Source organism: Nothobranchius furzeri, chromosome 9, assembly GCF_043380555.1.
Source record: "Nothobranchius furzeri strain GRZ-AD chromosome 9, NfurGRZ-RIMD1, whole genome shotgun sequence".
In the NCBI taxonomy this organism is placed as follows: domain Eukaryota; kingdom Metazoa; phylum Chordata; class Actinopteri; order Cyprinodontiformes; family Nothobranchiidae; genus Nothobranchius; species Nothobranchius furzeri.
Window position 1 is genome coordinate 34,322,954 of NC_091749.1, and position 20,924 is coordinate 34,343,877.

Genomic DNA, 20,924 nt, shown 5'->3' on the forward strand with positions numbered 1-20,924 from the left:
GCCCAGACAAGAGCAGAGCAAGTAGAGAAAGAATAGAGGAAATTCTGTCTGGATGTAGATGGAGATTACATTTTACAGCAGCCTGATCATCATTTAAATACGTAAACCATCACTTGTCTTCTAGTCCATGCTATCAGCATTATTTTAATTGGTGTGTGTGTGTTTTCCACATCAAACACTGGTCTAACCAACCAGACCACAGCGTCCCGTAACACATTAATGTTACAATTAAACAGTTTCACTTCATGTAGGCTAGGAACATTTCACCTGCCGTGGCCCGACCGCTTCTGCTCCACATAAACTTTGTGTGTGATCAAATTTCTCTACAGGTGCTTTCTGAGCTGAAGAGGATATTCCTCAGACTGGATGCATCATGCGTCTCCATATTAGAGACGGGAACAAGCGCTATTCAGCCAAAGTTTCATAATCAGAGAACATTTTTCCAAGTGACACATCCCTCAGAAGGACCGGGTTTCCAGACAGTTTCAGTGGGAGGAAATCTTATCGCATGTGTCGTGGTTCTGCGCTGCGCTCACCTCTAGATCTTCAGCTCCCTGTCCACCATGTGCGCTCCGAGCCGCGCTAAGCAGTGTCCAGTATAAAGCTCTGATGTTTGGATGGGAATCATTTCTTTATTGATTTAGTTACCTCTGCAATGTGCGTAATGATTAAAATGTCAGTTCATCTGTCTGTGCATCAGTGTGCGTCGGGGTAATTCTTTCAAAACAACCAACATCCTTGAGTTTATCCATCAAAATAAACAGTCAAATGGAAATATCTGTAACCTGCCATTTAACTGTTTTGCCTTCTTGTGAAGATTGTTGCAGAGAAACAACTAAACTTGATTAACCCCAGAGCCACGCGCACTGCGCTGTACTGACTGTAAAATGAGGGGGAAACAATTTAATCAGATCCTTTTCTTTTCAACATGGTTTAATGTAGTTTCATTCAGTACAAACTTTAGTTACACCAATCTAATGAGACAGAGCCTGGATTTGTATTCTGAACTGTTTAAACATGTTTAAAACGGAGACATGCGTGACACGTCTAAAATTCGCACCTGCTCCGCTATTATGGAAATTCAACTAACAAGATGAATAACATGAACTTATTTTAGGCACAGACAACATCCCCCACACTTTTGAAAAGCTTGCAACACGCCTCCTTGGACTTCTGAAGCTTCTCTGGTTTTCCTGTGGCTCCTCTGATTGACTACTTGGACATTTCCACGATCCCGCTGAATACCCACCTGTGCCCCATAAATCTCCTGGACGCAGCATTCACCGTTCTCCTCTCCTCCCTACCGGCCCGCTCTCCTGGACACCCCCTCTTGGATTCACCCCGGCACTCCACCTACCTTTTCCAATTCGGCTCACAAATAAGTCTTTACTCTGCACCTTCCTAGTTTAGACCTACCTCCCTGGACTCACCTGTTCCTCTGCTCTCCCCTCCTCAGACGCTGCGGTTCCGTTGCAATCCCCACTGCGCCCTCAGTTCCCGACTCTTTAAATAAAATTCTTAAATTTTTCTAATTGACTCGTGGGTGGTGAATTCTGCATGTCTTGGGTTAAACTCGTCCCCAAAACCATGTCAGACCATTTTCTCTGTCTTGGCCAGAGAGGGGCCAATTAAATTCTCTTCTGGCTGATGTGGCTCTTCAGTTATTGTTGTTTTGTGCTTTCATTTTGAATATTTTAAGACTCAAGAACTGCATTTAGGCTATGTGATAAAAGCTAAAAATGTGAGCACTCCTGTCACACTTTACAATACAAAATAACTATTTCAGATGAACCTGTATTTTACAGATGTAAAAATATATATATATATATTTGTGTCAAGTAAAACATTATAGAGGATGCACTCTAAATGACTGCTGTGAAACGAGTTGTCTTTTGCAAGTCATTTTATTTTCTGCTCGGCATCATCACCTCTCGTGTGACATTCTTTGCAGTGGAAAAAATGTGTTAGCAGAAAGGCAATCATGTAGGCAGCAGCAGCAAAACATAATTGTTTTCAATGATGTGACATAATTGACAAACACTAAAACCAGTTTGAACCACTTCACTGATGTCATCTTAATGACTAGTAAAGATTTCCAGTTCCAGTCAAATGGCTTCAATTTTCAACATGATTCACCGAGATTTGTTTTCTCATTTTTTGCAAAGTACACAGGTATGGCAGTCTTAATAAAAAAAAAACCTTCATAAAAAAAAAATTCTAAAAATTTATGAGTTATATCAGTATTTTAACTGATGGTGTCTGACAACATGTCAACAGCTGAACTCTGATGCTCTTTTCTCCTCATCTGATGTTCGATCATCAAGTCAAACTCTTGCTTTTCCCTGATGAAAAAAACAAAAACAAAACAAAAATCCATAATGAACATTCAAAAAACGAACTCACTTGTCCTGCAGATTTAAGACAATTTCACCTGTTACTGACACGTCGTCCTTTAAGGTACTTTTCTTCTGCCTTTTTCACTGAAACATTGTCAACACCAGCAATAGCATAGATGATGGCCTGTAAAGAAAGACAAGCTTACAGTGGAATGAAGAGCTAATTTGTAATTAGTAATTAGTTTGTACTCACCTCGGGTAGAAGAACATCGAGAACAAAAGGCACTTGGTCCAATGACTTCATCTCAAGTAGGCAAGATGATTTAGACATGGCTGTGGTGTAGAGCTCGTTTAGGTAATGGTAGACTTGATCCAACTGCTGGTCATCTTCAAGGTAAGTATTCACGACCCGTCTCCGCTTTGCACTAAGAAAAGAGCGGAGCCATCTGGACTGCTGCTGTCCATGGATCACAGCCTGCAAAAACACAATGATTCACAACGAAGGCTCTAATGTACACATTTCTCAGCTGAATACACCAGTACCAGTGATTGAACAGTTTAGGTTAAACTGTAAGCTCAGCTCATGTGGCCTCAGACTCAGTTTACACATTTTGAAGGAAATGTGATCATTCATCTAAAGTGACTAAGTTCATCTCAAAGTCCTGCTGCTGAACTTACATGATCACCATCATCATAATGCATAAGCGGGAGCTAAAATACTCATTGTATGATTACTGGCCCTATGCAGGTTAAAAGGGAAATAATATACCTCTTTTTAAACAAAATGTAATTGTTCTATGAACAATACATGTTTATGAAGCTTTGCATGAAATCCCTCTCACATGAAGCGAGCTCAGCAGAATGAGCCGTTTCAGGTATCTGTCCAAGAGAAGTCACCCACAAATCAACTTTTATTTTTTTGCTGATCAACTACACTGCCTGGCCAAAAATAAAAAGTAGTCACCAACAATAAAAATAAAAAATGGGTTACCCACTCTAATGTTTAGTTGGACCACCATTTGCTTTGATTACAGCACACATTCACTGTGGCGTTGTTTCGATAAGCTTCTGCAATGTCACAAGATTCATTTCCATCCAGTGTTGCATTGATAATGGTAGAGCCCGACCATTGCACAAAGCATCTCCAGCACATCCCAAAGATTCTCAATAGGGTCTAGGTCTAGACTCTGTGGTGGCCAATCCATATGTGAAAATGATGTCTCATGCTCCCTGAACCGCTCTTTCACTGTTTGACCCCGATGAATCGTGGCCTTGCCATTTTGGAATATGCCCGTCATCAGGGAAGAAATCATCCATTGATGGAATAACCTGTTCATTTAGTATATTCAGGTAGTCAGCTGACCTCATTCTTGGAGCACATAGTGTTGCTAGCTCAGAAGCCCCGCCAAATGCAACCCCATAATAAAGCCTTACAACCTAAAGACTGGTTTACCCCACCCACTTGGCCTGGACATGAATCTTAACTGAGCTGCATGCTGATTGGCCAGCTCACCCTGATGGGTTTACAGTACTATTGCTGACATTGAAGTGGGTTGGGACATCATACCTGCAAATTCTGAAGGTGTGAATATCCCCCCCCCCCCAAAACCCTCGAATAAGGTCCTTGCATGCTGCATATTTACGTCAGTAGGCTCTGTAGTGACCTGCTGTGACATTTATACACCTCTTGTTGCTAAAATAATCTGTTGGGATAATTTAAAAAAAAATCATCAATGTGAGTTTTTGCTAAATGCAAAACATTTTCTACCACAAGGTTTAGACAGTCACTCTGCTCAGAAAAAAAGAAAACTTCTTACTGACCAAAATGATCAGGAAATTATTAGGGACCATCATATATTTATTAAGAATTATTATGAGACTAACTCAAGAACACCAAACATGAAAATATCTTAAAATACTTCAGAATACTGTAATCATCATTAAGAGGTTACTGTTATGGGCCATGGGTGCTGCTGCTTTGATGAGTTGGTTGTGATTAAATGTTTAGAAGGAGCTGCAGCTGAATGCAGCTTCGTCTCAGTTGTTTGCTTAAACACTGTAATAAACCACCAAGTGTAAAATGTTGTCCTGAATCTTCTTTAATGCAGCAGAAATGTTACAATAATATAAAATTATCTCATCATGTGTTTCTCCTCCAGCGTCCTTAAATTTCTGGTGCCCAGATCAATATATTGGGATTGAGTAGGGCTGTAGCATACTGGTGGTCATTTCTACCAGGAACACGTATTTATATTACTAATATTAGGTTTTAACAGGGTTAAATACTGGCAGTGTTTACTCCGAACTGAACTCCAGAAACAAAAATAATCCATAAAGAGCCTGGAGAAATATCTATAAAGGCTGAAAGGAGGTAAATCCGCTAAAGTTTTTGAGAGAAAACTGTTAGTGGTGATTTTGTTTGATTTGATGAACTAAAAGCTCAACACCCCTGCGAGATGTTTTCTCAGAAGGAACTGTTTCTCTGTGGCCATTACAATATTACTAATTTACACAGGAAAGCAGGTTGGAGACAGAATATGGTATGCTACATTGGACACCCCAAGCTGTCTCCATTGAACATGTAGTTTTGAAGATGGAGAGACTGTCTTAAACCCCATGAATCCTACCAGAAGTCGTGGTTCCACCATGCGCTGCTTCACAATGAAGTGTACGAGCTTTTCATTTGCTCGGTTATGGGCTGCATGGGTCCGATCTGGTAGCAGCCTCTTTGTACTTGTACAGACTTCCTCGTTTTCATTAATGCTGTCCTCCTTGAGGTCATCACATGACTCCGCAGTCATCAAATCACTGGCAATAGTCAGTCTCTCTGATGCTGCCTGTGGATACTTTCTCCTCACAGGGTAACCTAGAGAGGTCAAAGACCAGCAGCTGTTAGAGGTGTCAGCCTCAGGGCAGCAGCTGTACTGGGGTCTTATTATGTCAAAGTGTCATATCTTGCGATCTTATGGAAACTTACTCATGGCATGATTAAAATACTCAATGAAGGACCCAGAAAAAGAGCCGCATGCTTAAAACAAAAACACATGATTAGTGCTGTTAATTCAAATAAACTAGTTTATGTATCTGACATGTATACTTATATGAACAATAGCGCTCTGCTGGCGTCTGTTTGTTCATGTAATGAGTGGACATCACACACCAATCCGGATTCTGTAGTCGTCTATGAGCTCCAAGGACCACGAAACAGCAGCTTCATAGGTTTCTTTGGCTTTATGCTGAGAAAAAAATGACAAGAGAGAAACAGTTATGGTTATGAAAACCTTTTACTCATTTTCAAAAGTTTTAATTGAGTATCTTACCATCAGCTCTTCTGATTCTTCACAGTCAAAAGGTTTCAGTGATCTCAGAGCCACTGTGAAACTTCAAAAACACAAAAGATAAAAAAGTCTAACTCAACATTTCCTTTTTAGTGTTGTATTGTTTGCTGTACCACTACTCAGTCACGTACAACAGCATGTACCCTTTTTCTGTGATCAGACATGAATTCTTTAGCAATCAGAGAACATATTAGTTCTTACCCTTTTTTGCTGGGATTGTCTGCAAAAGTATCATCAACAAAAATGATGCTTGCTTTTTTCTGTTTACGATTCACACTTTTTACCTGCAGAGGATTAAAAATAAACCTTTTAGGATCCAAATATATTCACCTCTAAAACACGATGCACACTCACCCATGCTGGCCAGAATGGATAATTTCTAAATTTGCACCACACAAATGCTCTATCTGTAATGGCTGTGGGCCCTTAAAAAAATAAAAAGATCATTAGGAACATGCAAGTACAGACAATGTAGAAATCTATGCAGCAGTCTCACTTTCATCCATTTGCATTAAGAAACTTGGGAGTTCTTCTTCCTGATCATCACTGGTCTCATCTTCCTGGAAGGACGAGGGCAGCAGCTCCTCGTAGTGACTCAGCTCTATTGACAGATCTGAAGACAACAATGACTCATCTTTTGGGAGATAAAAAAAATAACAGTTAGGATGATGCCGTTGTTCACCTGACTCAACAAACACATATCATCTGCTCTGCAAGTCTGACGAAATACTTAAAAGAAGTAAAACCACAAACGTGCATTTGAAGTCAATTTAGCAACAATCTGAGCTATGTATGGGTTTATGCGTGGACTCTTCTCCAATAAAGCAGACATTTACTAATTTTGCAGTAGGGCTGGACAATAAACCGAAAATTTATCGTTATCGAATTTTCTGACTCATAGAGATCATTTTTCCCATGTCAATAAATTTGATAATGAATAAATGAAAAGATGTGTGTAGATCGGCAGCGTTCATGTCCCTTTAAGAAGCCGTACCCCCTTGAGTTATGTAAAAATGTGACTCAATGCGATACATGTGACAGCCCAATAAAGTGGACAACTTTTGTTTCTGCGCATACCTGTATTTATCGTCCATTTATCGTTATCGAGGTGAAATCCTCAATATACCGTGATATTGATTTTAGGCCGTATCGCCCAGCCCTATTTTGCAGTATAATAACACAAATTTAAGACTGCACCATGATCTGATGTGTCAGGCATCTGCAGTTCAAATCTTGGTCTTGGGAATTTACAAGGCTTAGAAAGGGTGTTCCCTTTTAAATTTCCATTCTCAGACTTTCGCAGCCTCCCACGAGTTTGCTTCGCTGTAGAACCACTGACTCCAGTTGGCTGACACATGGCTGATTTTTGTTTCACTTTTCTCGACATAGAACGTCTCCTTTTTCTTCCATTTTGAGATGTGGAAATGGACTGTGAACCTCCCTCTGATGTCTAAAACACAACACAAATCATATGGAGATTGTACAACCAATTGGTTAAAAAACAAAGAGGAAATTCAAGTTTAAAAATAAGTCAAACCTTTCAATTCACCTTTGCTTTAGAGCTGACTTTAATGCATCGTAGTTGCACTTTATCTATTTGGGGAGATGGGTGAGAAATAACACTGGAGGAAGAGCGGACTGGAGTGGAAGTCAGGTTGACGTCACGCTGCTGTCCTCTCTGCCTCTTGCTTGGTGTCGTTGGGATGTAAGTGGACAGATCGAGAGAGGCCTGATCATCGCTTTGCCTAACATTTGATTTCTTTGCACGTGGGGATGAAACTGTGTCTGTAACGACATCCTTTCTCTGCGTCTTTTTTGGTTTAATGTTTCTTGTTTTGCAGCGCCCACCTGAAATATTTGGAGAATGACCAACGACCATTAAAACACTCAGGAATATTCTAATTTCATGAGGGATTACCTTTCATTGTGCTGTGCCCCGATGTAGTCCTCCGCAGGACAAAACTCATTTGAGTTCATTGGCTCAGACGGAAAACTTTCGATATACCTGTGCCAGGATAATACAATTATCAGAACCAATTTGTATGTAGAGAAATGTATTTGCCAGCATGAGAATGAAGCAGACAGGTAATAAACAACTGGGGCTAAAGGCTCGACCGTTAGCTCACTTTGACACTCTCAAGTTTTTACTGATGACCAGTTGGCAAACAAACGCATTTGCTTTAACATGAAAACAACATTTTACAACAAGCTTTGCTGTAAACAAGCTAACTATTAGGTTTGATGGGTTAAACTAGCTGTAATGTTACCTCTTTATAAGTAAACAGCATGGTTAGCATGGGTGTTTATTTGAGATAAAACGTGACAAGGCGGTTTAAAATAACAAACTCGGTTATTTAAGAGCAGATGCGTGAGGTACTTTCACAACTGCATGCAGTCGAACCACTCCATGGCAGGGTACGCTGACGCTAAACACTTTCAAAAACACGAGATGAAACAGCATATTTGGTTCCTAAAGACAAAAAGAGTGAGACAAATACTCTGCACTCACCCAACAGCTTCACATATTACTGATCAGTTGCTGCTGCTGTAAGCGAACTTCAGCATGAACTAATGCTAGTACACAAAGCTGCCTAGTACAATGAATATGACAAATACTTCCAAGTAACTACAATTTAAAAGTGAAAGCAACGCGTCGCAAAAAGCTGTTTAGAACCACGGACATATGAAAACGACATTTGTTTCTACTTGTACGTGAAATACTTTTGAGTAGCCGCTCAGCGCCCCCTAACGGTCTGGAGTATATTGCGTTGACACAAACAAGTAACCCAAAGGAGTTCAAGTCAAGTATTCTTTATTCTGGACTCTTAGTCCAATTCACAGAAGTAGAAAAACGTTGTATAGGTAAGAGTAAATGAAATGAGCACGACGTGACATGCTAAAGAGACAACATAATTATGAGAACAAGAACAAGAGAGAGTAGAGTGAAAATAAAGTACAAATTATTATAACTCCCTGTAATCTAAAAAAAGAAAAAGACGGTTATACCAGTGTTTCTATATCTTTAACTGGTAACGTATTGCACTGACACTAGTATTGGTTAGATTTAAAACAGTCACATTTTCAGAATTGTCCAGCCTACAAATATATTTATAAATAAAATGTCTAAAGACAGCTTGTAGGGTGCTCACCCTCGCATTTACAAAAGTCTCACTTACACTGGTCCATCTAGGCTTCCTCATTATCAAACGCAAAGCATCATTATAGGCAGACTGCAGCCTACGCATACGACATTTCTTATAGTTAGTCGGGCAGTGGGCACCAGTGTACAATAAGCCTTAAACAAGGTTTACTTTATCAGAACAAGACCCAGACTTACGAACACGTGTATTTCCCTGCATATAATAATAATAATAATGCATTGAACTTATATAGCGCTTTTCTAGACACACAAAGACGCTTTCACACACTCTCACATTCACACACTGCTAGTGATGGTAAGCTACTTGTAGCCACAGCCGCCCTGGGGAGGTCTGACAGAGGCGAGGCTGCCATTTGATGCCGTCGGCCCCTCTGACCACTACTAACACAGGCAAATTGGGTGAAGTGTCTTGCCCAAGGACACAACAGCAGGATACCCCTGGTGGGAGCTGGAATCGAACCCATGACCCTCTGATCATGAGTCAACCCGCTCTACCACCTGAGCTACTGCTGCCCAAATATAACACAAGGCACTGCCTATACATGTCATCATCATCATCTCTCATGTCCTCTGTGATGATATGACCAGAGATATTTCATTTTCTCTGTGACACTAATCACAGAGTTTGACTGATAAAAATCTGGAAAATTCATCTGCTCGTTCTTCTTGGCCCAGCAAATCATAACCACACTTTTATCTGCATTACAAACAATGTTGTGCTCTACTCCATAGACAGAGCAGATATCTAGTAATTGCTGCAGACCTGTCTGACTTCCTTTCTGACCTTAAATGGCTCTGTGATACTGTTACCCCATTTTATCAAACATTTATTGACCATACCAATAAACCAGGATGTATCTTGGATCACCTCTCTGCAGCAGCTTTATGAATAGTTTCCTATGGTTAACTCTATTAATTGCCTGAAGCACACTGAGGAATTCTGGTTTCTGTATTTGGTAATGATCTCCTTTAGAGCACATATACACACGTCTGTACCAAACAGACAAAGCCAAACTGGTTATCTGTGATTTTTAAGGTGTCATTATTCTGTCCAGCAGAATCCTGTCCAAGACTTTTGAGTATGCTATCCAGAGCAATGGGCCTAAAGTTATCCATGCTACCAACTCTCCCACCCTTGTCTTCCTTCACTTGACCAATAGCACTGAATCAGGCAAACATCCATGAGCAAGAAAACATGAAAGGTACATAGCCAGGAGTGGTTCTAATCATCCAAATGGGCTCACCAGCATGAATTAAAACAAGATTTTGCTGGATAAATTAGCTTTAAATATGTTATAAACCTAACCATGCTTTCAATAATTGTTGAAGTGATGTCTTATGCAGCACTGCTTTTCTCTATTATAACTTTTATTTGTTTTATAAGGTTAAAAAGGTCATAATTTACAAGGTAAAATCTGTATTGAATCTTACTAGTCCTTTTGTCATGGTCTGCGTTCTGCGTCTCCCTCATGTGTCTCCTTGTGTTCTCCATCCCTCTCTAGGTTCCCCTTATGTGTCTGTCTCCTTGTCTGCACCCCCCCCTCAGGTGCCTCCCTGTGGTCCCCAGCCCCCTCCAGGTTCTCCCTCCTGGTTTCCCTCATGTGTCCCCTAAGGTTCTATGCCCCTTTTTGTCTCCAGCTCCCTCCTGGTCTCCTTCAGATCTCTCCTAGTCACCCCTCTGTAGTTTTTCTATAGGTTCAGCTTTTCTTTTTATCAGTCTACTTTAGTGGAGTTTCCTTCTCCACTTGTTACCCTTACTCCTCAGGTCATTAGTTATTTATTCTTTGGTTCTCCTGTGCCCTTAGTCTTTTAGGTTTATTATTTATTTTGAGATTTATAGGTTCGGGTTTATCCCCTCTGCTTGGTTTCCCCTTCCCATTTAGTTAATTGATTTCACCGCAGTCTCCCCGTAGTTCTCTCTCCTCACGCACCTGCTCCTCATCTCCCAATCACCCAGTCACTGTGTATATAACCCTGTCTGCGTCCCAATGTTATGTCGGAAAAAAATTTGTGGCAGAAAGAATGGGAAGGGGAATGTAGAGGAAGTCTTTATTTTTCTTGTCAGCCGTCAGCTCATAGTTGGCAACACTTAACCTGTTGTCGTAGAGATGAAGTGGTGATTACCAGAAGGAGATTGGGGCACTGTGGTCTGGCGGCATGTTTATTTAGGATTGGTAAACATGTAGATGGGTTGTGTGAGTGTGGTAGTTCCGAAACTGCTGTTCATGTATTGTTGTCATGCAGCAAATATAATAGTGAGAGGCGGCAACTTTTTATGGGGCTGGTGGATTTGGGGTTGGAATCTTTTTTAAGTCCTTTTTTTCGATTAGTGCAAATTCCCAATGTGTATACAGCTTGACTGTTCAATTCCTTCGTCACTCTGGCATTTATTCGAGGATATAATGTAGCAGTAATATAACTGTGGTGGGCAGCATTGCGCATTCCAGTGTATAGCCTGCCGGAAATTTATTAGAAGTGTTTTGTCGGTCCATTGATGTTTGTCAGCGTTCTTTGTCCCCCCACTAGGTCACTGCTCATTGGTTTTTGTCTTTTAGTTTAGACATCAGGTTTGGCTTCCTGCCTTTCTGGATTTTTTTTGTTCCCCAACCAAATAAAAGGGATTTTACTTTTACAAATCGCTCCTGCCTCGTGTCGTCTGGTGTTCTGTATCTTGGGTCCTAAACCCCCCCCCCCCCCCCCCCCCCCCCCGTGACGCCTTGGTATTTTTGTGTTTACCATAATTATTGAGAGGTTTAACCCTTTGATGCATGAATTATGTAATCTTCAACCATGATTTTTTTTCATTCATATTTAGGTGAGAATGAAAAAAAATTTCAACAAATATTTTTTTAAACATTTAATAATTTACAAATAATTTATTACATGCCCACCTCAGTGGACAGCGTGCATTCTGAACATGAAATATGTTGGCTTGACTTACTGAAGTCCAAATGGAGGGGCTCAAATGCAATAAAGTCTTCAACAGCTGTGCTTAATAGCAAATAAATAAATAAATAAATAACAATTTTGAGTACCTGTTCACTGTGGTGACCATTATGCATCAAAGGGTTAAACATTTTAAATCAGTAAAACAGATTTCCTTAATTTAGGAATATCTTTAAATTCTTAATAATTTTGCACAAATAATAAAAAAGGAAACAATTTCTATTCAAATAACTTTTGTATATTAAAAAATATATATTTCAGATATTTTAAAATAGATTATTTTTTGGAATAATTTTAAATTATTTTAACAATACTCCTAACTCCACCAGCACTAATACAAATTACATGATCAGATATCATCTGTTTTCCATAAATTATCTGTATAAAAATCTGTAACAGGTACGATTTTGTTTATATTTTTTCCTTTTGTCAAAAATCCACCTAATATGAATAACCAGAATAATAATAGGTTTAAATTGTGAATCTAAGAATAATGATAATTCTTTAGCGCTTTAATTAGCTCAATAACTGAGGTGCAAATCTCACATCTTGCCCACGAATAATCTAATTACACTATCGCAGATTGGTCACAAATGATTAATTTCATAGAAAATCTCTTAATATAGTTTGCACAGGGTCAATGCTAAATTAAATTATACCATGCGGACAAATAAACATACCTACGTTTTAGAACAGAGGTCAAAAGTAATAGGAATAATGCGTTCAAAACAACAGATTTTGTAAAGTGCAGTCTAATTTCCTCAATTTGCTGCGGCATTACCATTATAAGAACAGCAGAGGGCGCTGTGCAACCGCTCACAAAAGGGTCATGAGATTCCTGCACATAAACAAGATTTTGCATTTTCCCACAGGTGGAATCATAATCCCACTCTTCCATGTTCCCAAGCTAAGACCTTTCCTTTGCATTAATTTACTTTTGAAAGGTCAGTTCTCTTTTGGTGTTTTATTTTGACTGTCAAATTTACAGGGCAGTTTAAGTGGTGGAGAAATAGAAAAAGGTCTCTGCTGGAGATGTAAATACATTTTACCATCAAACTAGATTGTGAAACTTCCTGTTTTTGTCCTATTGACATTCAATGATCTGCTTTCATTAAAGCAGTGGTAGGCAATCCTGGTCCTGTGCCACTATCAAGAATGCTTTACTTGTTTCCCTGCTCCAACACACCTGATTTTAATTGGTAGGTTATTAAAAGGGTAACCTGGTGAACCATTGAACTGGGCGTTATGGAACAGGGAAACAACTAAAACATGCTGGGTAGTAGCACTCGAAGACCAGGATTGTCTACCCCTGCTCTGAAGGACAGATGAAAAATTAATTACACAGAGAAACAATTTAAAAATGTGACGTAAGATTGTTTGAATTTTACCACTACAGGTCATGACTTGGAATAAAGAAAAAATGCGTGACTGATTAAATTTAATGTGTAGCAAACAACTTGTTTTCCCTATTTTATAATGCAATAAAAGGTGAGGGTTTTAGTCTTAATTCATGTTGTGTCTTTTACTGCATTCAGATAGCAGATTTTTCTTTTAATCCAAAGAGGATGCATTAAAACCTCTCTTGGCTTCCATATTCAATCAGATGTTCCATAAATGTGGTGTGAAGAATATTTCACATGTCATATCTTCTATAATACAATTTTAATCATAACAACAACAACAACAACAACAACAATAATAATAATAATAATAATAATAATAATAATAATAATAATAATAATAATACATGACATGAACTAATTCGTTACAACTAACCTGCTTGTCTCACATAATTTATTTATTTATTTTATTTTATCAATATGTTTCTTCACAATTAGTCCAGTTTTTACAGATCAATCATAGGGTTGTTTCTGTTTTCTTTTACTCAGAAGTGCAGCAGATCCTCGTCGTCACACCCGTTTTGCCAGCATTGGTTTTTAATTAATTTTTGTAGGGATTATAAACATCCCATGATCGACTTTTACCTGAATAAATGCAACATTAACCCGTTTCTCTTAAGTGTCCCATCTACTCTAGGGAATGCAGCAGTCCACCTGCCACTCAGCACTGCAGCTGGATCCTCTGGATGTGCATTGGCCCAAGGCTGATGAGGGGCAGGTTGGCCCCGCCCTCTTCCAGATGTGCGCCTGGCTCCGGTGTCCCTCAGTCCGCCGCTGGCTTCAGCAGAGTGCGGAGCGTCAACAGGAGGGAGCGCATGGGGCCATTAAAGTCTCAGCTAGGCGGAGCAGACTCACACTGCGGTGGTGCTCACTAGTGGGGAGAAGTCTCAACCTCCGTCAGACCTGAGCGGCGGAGTTGAGACTCACCTGGACAGCCTCAGCCGGATGAAAGAGGCAGGGCTGCGCGCGGTGCGGACAACCAGCTCTGAGCGCAGTCTGCAGACAGGGAGCGGTCTGCACGACCTGTGCGTCTGTTACAAGTGCTTCAAGTGCTTTTTTTTTCTTTCTCCTTCTTAATTTAAAGCAACAACCAGAGGAGAAAAGAGGACCCACCGGGGATAATTCATCTCTTGGCTTCGGAAGGGGGATGTAACCTGCTTCCATGCTTCTGAGAGCAGCGTGAGGCGCACCTCCAGCCAGCCAGAGCAGAGTAAACTGAAGGGGCGTGCAGTTAATTGAAATCGACCCAGAGGTTTCTGTTTTTTGGATGTGAAGCAGCAGCATAGGTGTTTTCTCCTTCCCTCCTCCTCCTTCCCTTCCTCCCTCACTCTTACCTCCAACATGACTTCCCTGTCGGGTACTAAGGAGAGGAGCAGCCGGAGCAGAAAATGTGGGGTAGGCTTTTATTCATTCCTGGTGCTCCTCTGTTTGTGAGCCTGATATCTAAAACAACTAAAACAACTTATGCATCTATCCAGGGCTGCTGGAGCTTCTCTGCACCAACCATTTATTCACAGTCAGAATGTCATAAATATAAAACTAACACCTTTCATTTTATACTTTTGACTGATGGTGTGAAAACAGGTTTTTAAATTCTCACAGGATCTGCTGCATCACGTGTAAATAAGGTGTTACACTCACACTCTTCCACCATACTGCCTAGTTAGCCCTAATTTATTACCAGGGTTTGGTCACATTAGATCCACCTCTTCACTTGGAGATGATTGAGCCTTGCCGCCCACCACCCTGCACACCGCTGCTTTATTATGGCTCTTGTGAGGGATCCTCTTCAGACGCCACCACATCAGTTGCTCTGCGCTCTGAAAAGTCATCCAGCCTCATAAGATTTTCAACTCTGTGGTTTATTTGATGTTCCCATGAAAAAAACCTGCCTCATTTGGCTAGATCTAGACCTAATATGCCCACTGTATTTACATTTTGTTTATTCTTGGTTTGTATTTAAGTATGTTTTTATTTGCCTCTTTCTTTGCTGATTAACTCAACATTTCGGGTTTTTGATATAATGACTGCATCCCTTCTTTCCGGAGCTGTTGTCAACAATCATTCTGTGATTTGTTGAAGTCAACAAAAAATAAATGGTTTACTGGCTGGGTATTATGAGCACCCTTGTTTTGCTGCACATGCAAAAATGCTAATAACTTGATGCAAATCACGCACTCGCCTCTCTCACCCTTATATATTTCCTCCCTGAGCAAACTTGTTTGACAAAATCCATATATACATATACATATATATATATATATATATATATATATATATATATATATATATATATATATGTATATGTATATATATATATATATATATATATGTATGTATGTATGTATACATATATATATATATATGTATGTATGTATGTATATATATATATATATATATATATATATATGTATGTATGTATGTATGTATGTATATATATATATATATATATATATATATATATATATATATATATATACATACATATATATATATATATATATATATGTATGTATGTATATATATATATATATATATATACATACATATATATATATATATATATATATATATATATATATATATGTATGTATGTATATATATATATATATATACATACATACATATATATATGTATGTATGTATGTATATATATATATATATATATATATATATATATATATACATATACATATATATATATATATGTATGTATATATATATATATATATATATATATATATGAGAAAGGGATTAATATATAAAATACATTTATTTATTTTATCTATTATTTTATATATTATTCCCTCTCCCGAGGATGTAATTTAGTGATCTAAATGTTATACTCATTTTTTTAATTGTTGTCAATATACTTCTTTTACATAACGTTCTGCCTATTTTCTGTAAACAATGAGTAGTAGCCTGGCAAGTTATCGTACATAAAAGTACAGTCTGGCCATGGTGTTCTTGTCATGTGTCTTGCCCATGTATGTCTGATCTCTGAAGTGTGTGTACTGAAACTCTAATTTCCCTCTGGGATTAATAAAGTATATTTGATTTGACTGATTGATTGAATGACCCATCAGAACAACCCAGTTGTCTATCACACTGTCTCAACGGAATTGGTCAGCACTAGGACGAATCGGAGCAACTAACAATGTGATGTAATCCTTACTATGGAATTAGTAAATATGGCACCACGTTATTCACTATTGAAGAAGAAGAGGAAGCAAACACATACTTTTTTTTAATAATAAATTAATAAAGTACTGCTTTCTCCTCAAGTCTAAAACAAAAGCCCCAGTCTAAATTGTCCAAAGTTGATGCATAAGCTGTTTCAAATGAGCAGCACTCCTGAGCTGATGCCATCCTTGCAGTTTTATTCCATTGCAGCTCTGGTTCTTAGCCCACCGAGTGCTGTGATTGGCCAGACACAAAACTGTTCGGTCCTATGATCTGCTGAGATTGACCAGCAGAGCAAAATCTTTTGTTACAGCTACAGTTGGTCTACTTACTGATAACTGTATGTGTATTTTCACAGATGTCTGACACATCACCAACAAAATCTGCCTCCTTTTTCCCGGAAACATGGTACCGAAAGGCCTACGAAGAACCCACACGCTCCAGCACACGCCCAGCCCCAGAGGGTGCTGGCTCTATGCCCAGCTCCACTGGCACCCCATCCCCAGGCTCGGGGATCTCATCACCAGGATCCTTCTCTGGATCTCCAGGGACCACCTCTCCGGGTATTGGGACAGGATCTCCAGGGTCTCTAGGGGGCTCTCCAGGCTTCGGGACGGGATCGCCTGCCTCAGGTAGTGGAAGTTCCCCTGGCAGTGAAAGAGTGATCTGGTGTGAGAACTGCAACGCTCGGCTGACAGAGCTGAAAAGACAAGCGCTGAAACTGCTCATCCCTGGACCATACTCCAGCAAGGTAAAGCTCTTACTCTTCACATGAATCATCTCGCACATTTCCTTGTCACTATTGGTCAGTGGCTTAAAATCTCAAATGTCATTCCTTCATAAATGCTGGCATTTGAACGGTAACACTTGGGCGCTCATGAAGGACCAGTCTTCAAAATCGTCGCCTTGCTCACAGCGTTGCTGTGTCACCACAGTTATTGTTGTAATAAATCAAGAAGATGCTGCTGCTCAGGTTTATCCACCCCCCACTTGAACAGCTGTGAGCAGAAGTCGAGCACCCTTTGGGATCTAGGATAATTATTGCATCTAGAGCTGTTAATCGAACACTGACAGGGTGCCAAAATAAAATAACCACAAACAAGAAAATTAATCCTCACCTTGGCGTTTTCTTCCTGACATGAATGATTACTGAGCTCAGTTCGCTTTATCTGTGCATCGATCTTCCTTGTTTGGGACTGGATGGCTTGTTTCAGCCTTTTGACAACTTTGTCATTTTAATTTAGTCTAGATGACCTCAAATAGCAGGTTGAGAGTTCTGGTGAGATGCAGGATAACTTTGGACAGAGGCAGAAACCACACGTTTATAATTATGGGTGCTGTTTGTTGCATTTTGGTAAATTTCTGCATAAAACATGTTTTTTTAATATACGATAAGACATTAAGAAGTAACCCTGTGTTAGCAACACCTAACGTGCTCTTTTCAACCCAACCTTTCCTTAGAGATTTATGTTTTGTCACTAATGAAGTTTTTACGAGCTTCATCTTCGGGTTTTGACTTTGCTCAAGGCAAATGCAAAAGGAGGAACAGGAGATGTACGGGTTTAACTCAGAGTTTCGTTGCATGCATAGAAATCAGGAAAATGTATAAATCTGCTGCAAAATGTTTTCTCATTTATTGTCTGCAATGCCCCCGTTAGGAGACATGTGACTTTTAGCCCCCCCCCCAACTCCCACACACCCCCTGGGTGGGCGTGCGCATCACAAATTGAGAACCACCGGTTTAGGGCCCGTCTGCAGCAGCTGACTGAGTTTAAGTTATGAGCACCAGTCCCCAAATTTAGGGCTTTGAGTTAATTAGTGACAAATTAGCACATTTTAGCAGGGAGCTGAAAAAGTGCATGACATCCAGTGAGCTCAGAAACATTCACTGTTCATCTCACCAGACAATGCTGCAGAGTCAGGATCAGTCAGAGTGTTACAGCTGGAAATAGCTAAAGTCATTGAGACTTTTGCTGGTTGATTTAAGACATTTGTGAGAAAGGGTTTGGTTCAGACTGATTACAGATTCCTTTGTGGTTGGTTTTATTGCTGAATGGAAAGAGCACAGGTATAATGTAGATAATGTATTCATTTTAATAAAAGCTGTTTTTAATGAAGCATTAAAGGAGTGTTTACTTTTACACACAGAGGATGTGGAAATCAGCCTAAAAGGCTATATATGGTACAACATGCAGTTAATGCCAAACACTTGTCTATATTCAGATAAACATAGGTAAATAAAATTGAACACATCTATAGTAATTTACACTAATGCCATGATGCCCGGAAGACCTTAATGGGACTTGTTAACTCAAACATACAGAATTGAATGGTTTTGCCTCTGTGATGCTGATTGCAAAGACTAATTTCCAGAGATTATGAAGTAAAAGCACAAAAATAAATAGGAAAACTAGGAAGGTAAGTTGACATTTTTTGTCTTTAGTGCATGAAATTTACTGTCAGAAGAGCAAAATGTGCTAATTTCAAGCCACCAAAATATAAAATAATTGAGTTATCATCACAACTTTTTCATTCGTATTTGGGGACTGACAGATTTAAAAATGCTTATAAGAACAGCTTGTATTTATATGATGCACGGTAACATAAATATGGCACACGCTTAACAACGTTATTAAAATCATTGTTTAATAACTTTCTAGAAATGTATTTCATAAAATTTGTCTAATTAGAAACTAGAACGATTCCATCTGATTGCAGCTAAGGGCTCATTATTACGAAGATGAAGCAGCTCTCCAGGACAAACGGTGACAACATCAGTTTAGTCAGAATTATAGTCTTTAAAGAGTATCACGTCAGTGACGTACCCACCAAGGAAAATACGGGTGAACTCATGTTAGGTTGTATGTATCCTCGTATGCTCATGTCCTTTGATTTCTTACTGCGGTGTGGTTTTTTGAACCTTTGGTAAACACACCCGACTCCTGCAAAGCTTTGATGCAACAGCGTCAGCTCTCTTTTAATTTTATTTGTTTTTGCAACAGCAAGCATCAGTAAAAACGATTCAACAGAACTATCAGCGAGATCTTTCATGTGATGGGAGAACTGGTTTTACTTTTGAGAAAGTTAAAGAAAGAGTTCACACCCCACATTAAATAAGCAAGTTTCCTCTTGTCTGTCACACTGAGGTTCCGTTTGAACCAACAAGTACGACAAGTTCAGCTTCCTGATTTTTAGACCTGGTTCAGTGATGTAGAAGGGTAATACCCCAGGGTCCTTCCTGAATAACTGATCAGTTCAGTTAATTTAGCCAGGTCTGGTCTGCGTGTGTGTGTGTGTGCGTGCGCGTGCACACATGCGTGTGTGTGTGTGTGTGTCTACCCTGACACGAGTAAGCTGACCTGCACAGGTGCTCTGTGTCAAGGAAAACTTGAACTTATGTCCTTGATGAAGCAATGTGACCTAATAATTCTTCCCCTTCACTAAATATGCAAGAGCAGCAAATGAGCACGTTTGTGTGTGTGTGTTCCTGATGTACTGTCAGAGAGAGACCTTGTGTTATTCCCATGAGATATTTGGGAATGAGTGACCTTCCCCACCACACAGCTAGAAAACAAACACACATTCATCAACGATGCAAACCACAGCACATAAACACAGACAAATCTGTTTGTCTCATGAATATGAAAACATGACAGGTCATGCTTGAGACCTGCAAGCCAAGCATACACACACACACACACACACACACACACACACACACACACACACACACACACACACACACACACACACACACACACACACACACACACACACACACACACACACACACACACACACACACACACACACACACACACTTCACATTCAGATTTAATGTTTCTGCAGCTGTGACTTAATTTAGTCTTTAAAAAGTATCTGTCCTCACAACATTGGTAAAACAGGTCCTCACACAGGGCCGTTAACATTATGCTAATTATGACCTTCACAGCTCTTACCTTTAGAACATTTTCCTGTTTGCATGTTTGCAGTTCAGTGTCTTTATGCGTGTGTGTGTGTGTGTGTGTTTGTGCATGCATGCATGCGTGAATGTGCGCGTGTGCAAGAGAACTAAGAGCATGGCAGAATATGTCTCTATGAGCAAATACTTTAGTTTTGTAAAACATTCCTGCACCAGCGTACAGAGCAAGATGTTATTATTTAATCTAAACAAAGTGTTTCTTTTGTTTTTCTGGGTAACATAATGATATGTGCAGATTTATTCATGGCTCTACTTAAGACCTGACAATTTTTCTACTTTTGCTTTTTTGTTGGACTGACCACTTTTGTTGGTCATGTTTTAGATCAGGAAACAAATTTAAATATCAGAGGAAGAAGATAAGAAAAGAAAAGAAAAGAAAAGAAAATATCAGATGAGATGAGATAAGCTCTAGTAAGTTTACTGATCAGGGAAAAAAGCTGTCTAACTTGCTCCTGTGTGGAAAAGTAATTAGCCTCATTGTTAACCATTTGAAATAATAATAATTTAAATCTCCACTTTTCAAAAATGAACTATTTATTTGCTAATATCTTGATGAATTCCAATACTTTTGGTATTATA

The 20,924-nt window shown here is 39.3% G+C and overlaps 2 protein-coding genes across 5 annotated transcripts in view; one reads left to right on the plus strand and one right to left on the minus strand.

Annotated features, from left to right (window-relative positions):
- Positions 1-1,885: 1,885 nt before the first annotated feature.
- Positions 1,886-8,383, minus strand: LOC107381209 (PWWP domain-containing DNA repair factor 3A). 2 transcript variants are annotated; one of them, XM_015952777.3, is made up of 14 exons: positions 8,184-8,383; positions 7,593-7,679; positions 7,224-7,522; positions 6,872-7,124; positions 6,171-6,308; positions 6,029-6,099; positions 5,876-5,958; positions 5,657-5,717; positions 5,497-5,572; positions 5,314-5,364; positions 4,964-5,202; positions 2,590-2,811; positions 2,432-2,520; positions 1,886-2,342 (listed from the first exon to the last, which is right to left on the minus strand). In XM_015952777.3, the coding sequence occupies exons 2-14, from the start codon at positions 7,639-7,641 to the stop codon at positions 2,246-2,248; spliced, it is 1,728 nt and encodes a 575-aa protein (XP_015808263.3). In that variant the 5' UTR covers positions 7,642-7,679; positions 8,184-8,383; the 3' UTR covers positions 1,886-2,245. The 2 variants fall into 2 exon arrangements, with proteins under 2 accessions (XP_015808263.3, XP_054587842.2); XM_054731867.2 differs by lacking the exons at positions 7,593-7,679; positions 8,184-8,383 and having other exon boundaries at positions 7,212-7,355.
- Positions 8,384-13,951: 5,568 nt separating this feature from the next.
- Positions 13,952-20,924, plus strand: part of kif26ba (kinesin family member 26Ba) — a 135,915-nt gene continuing 128,942 nt past the window's right edge. For all 3 annotated transcript variants that reach the window (XM_070554797.1, XM_070554798.1, XM_070554799.1), the window contains exons 1-2: positions 13,952-14,575; positions 16,722-17,114. In XM_070554797.1, coding sequence (XP_070410898.1) covers positions 14,522-14,575; positions 16,722-17,114 — 447 coding nt within the window. In that variant the 5' untranslated portion in view covers positions 13,952-14,521. The remainder of the gene's footprint in view (positions 14,576-16,721; positions 17,115-20,924) is intronic.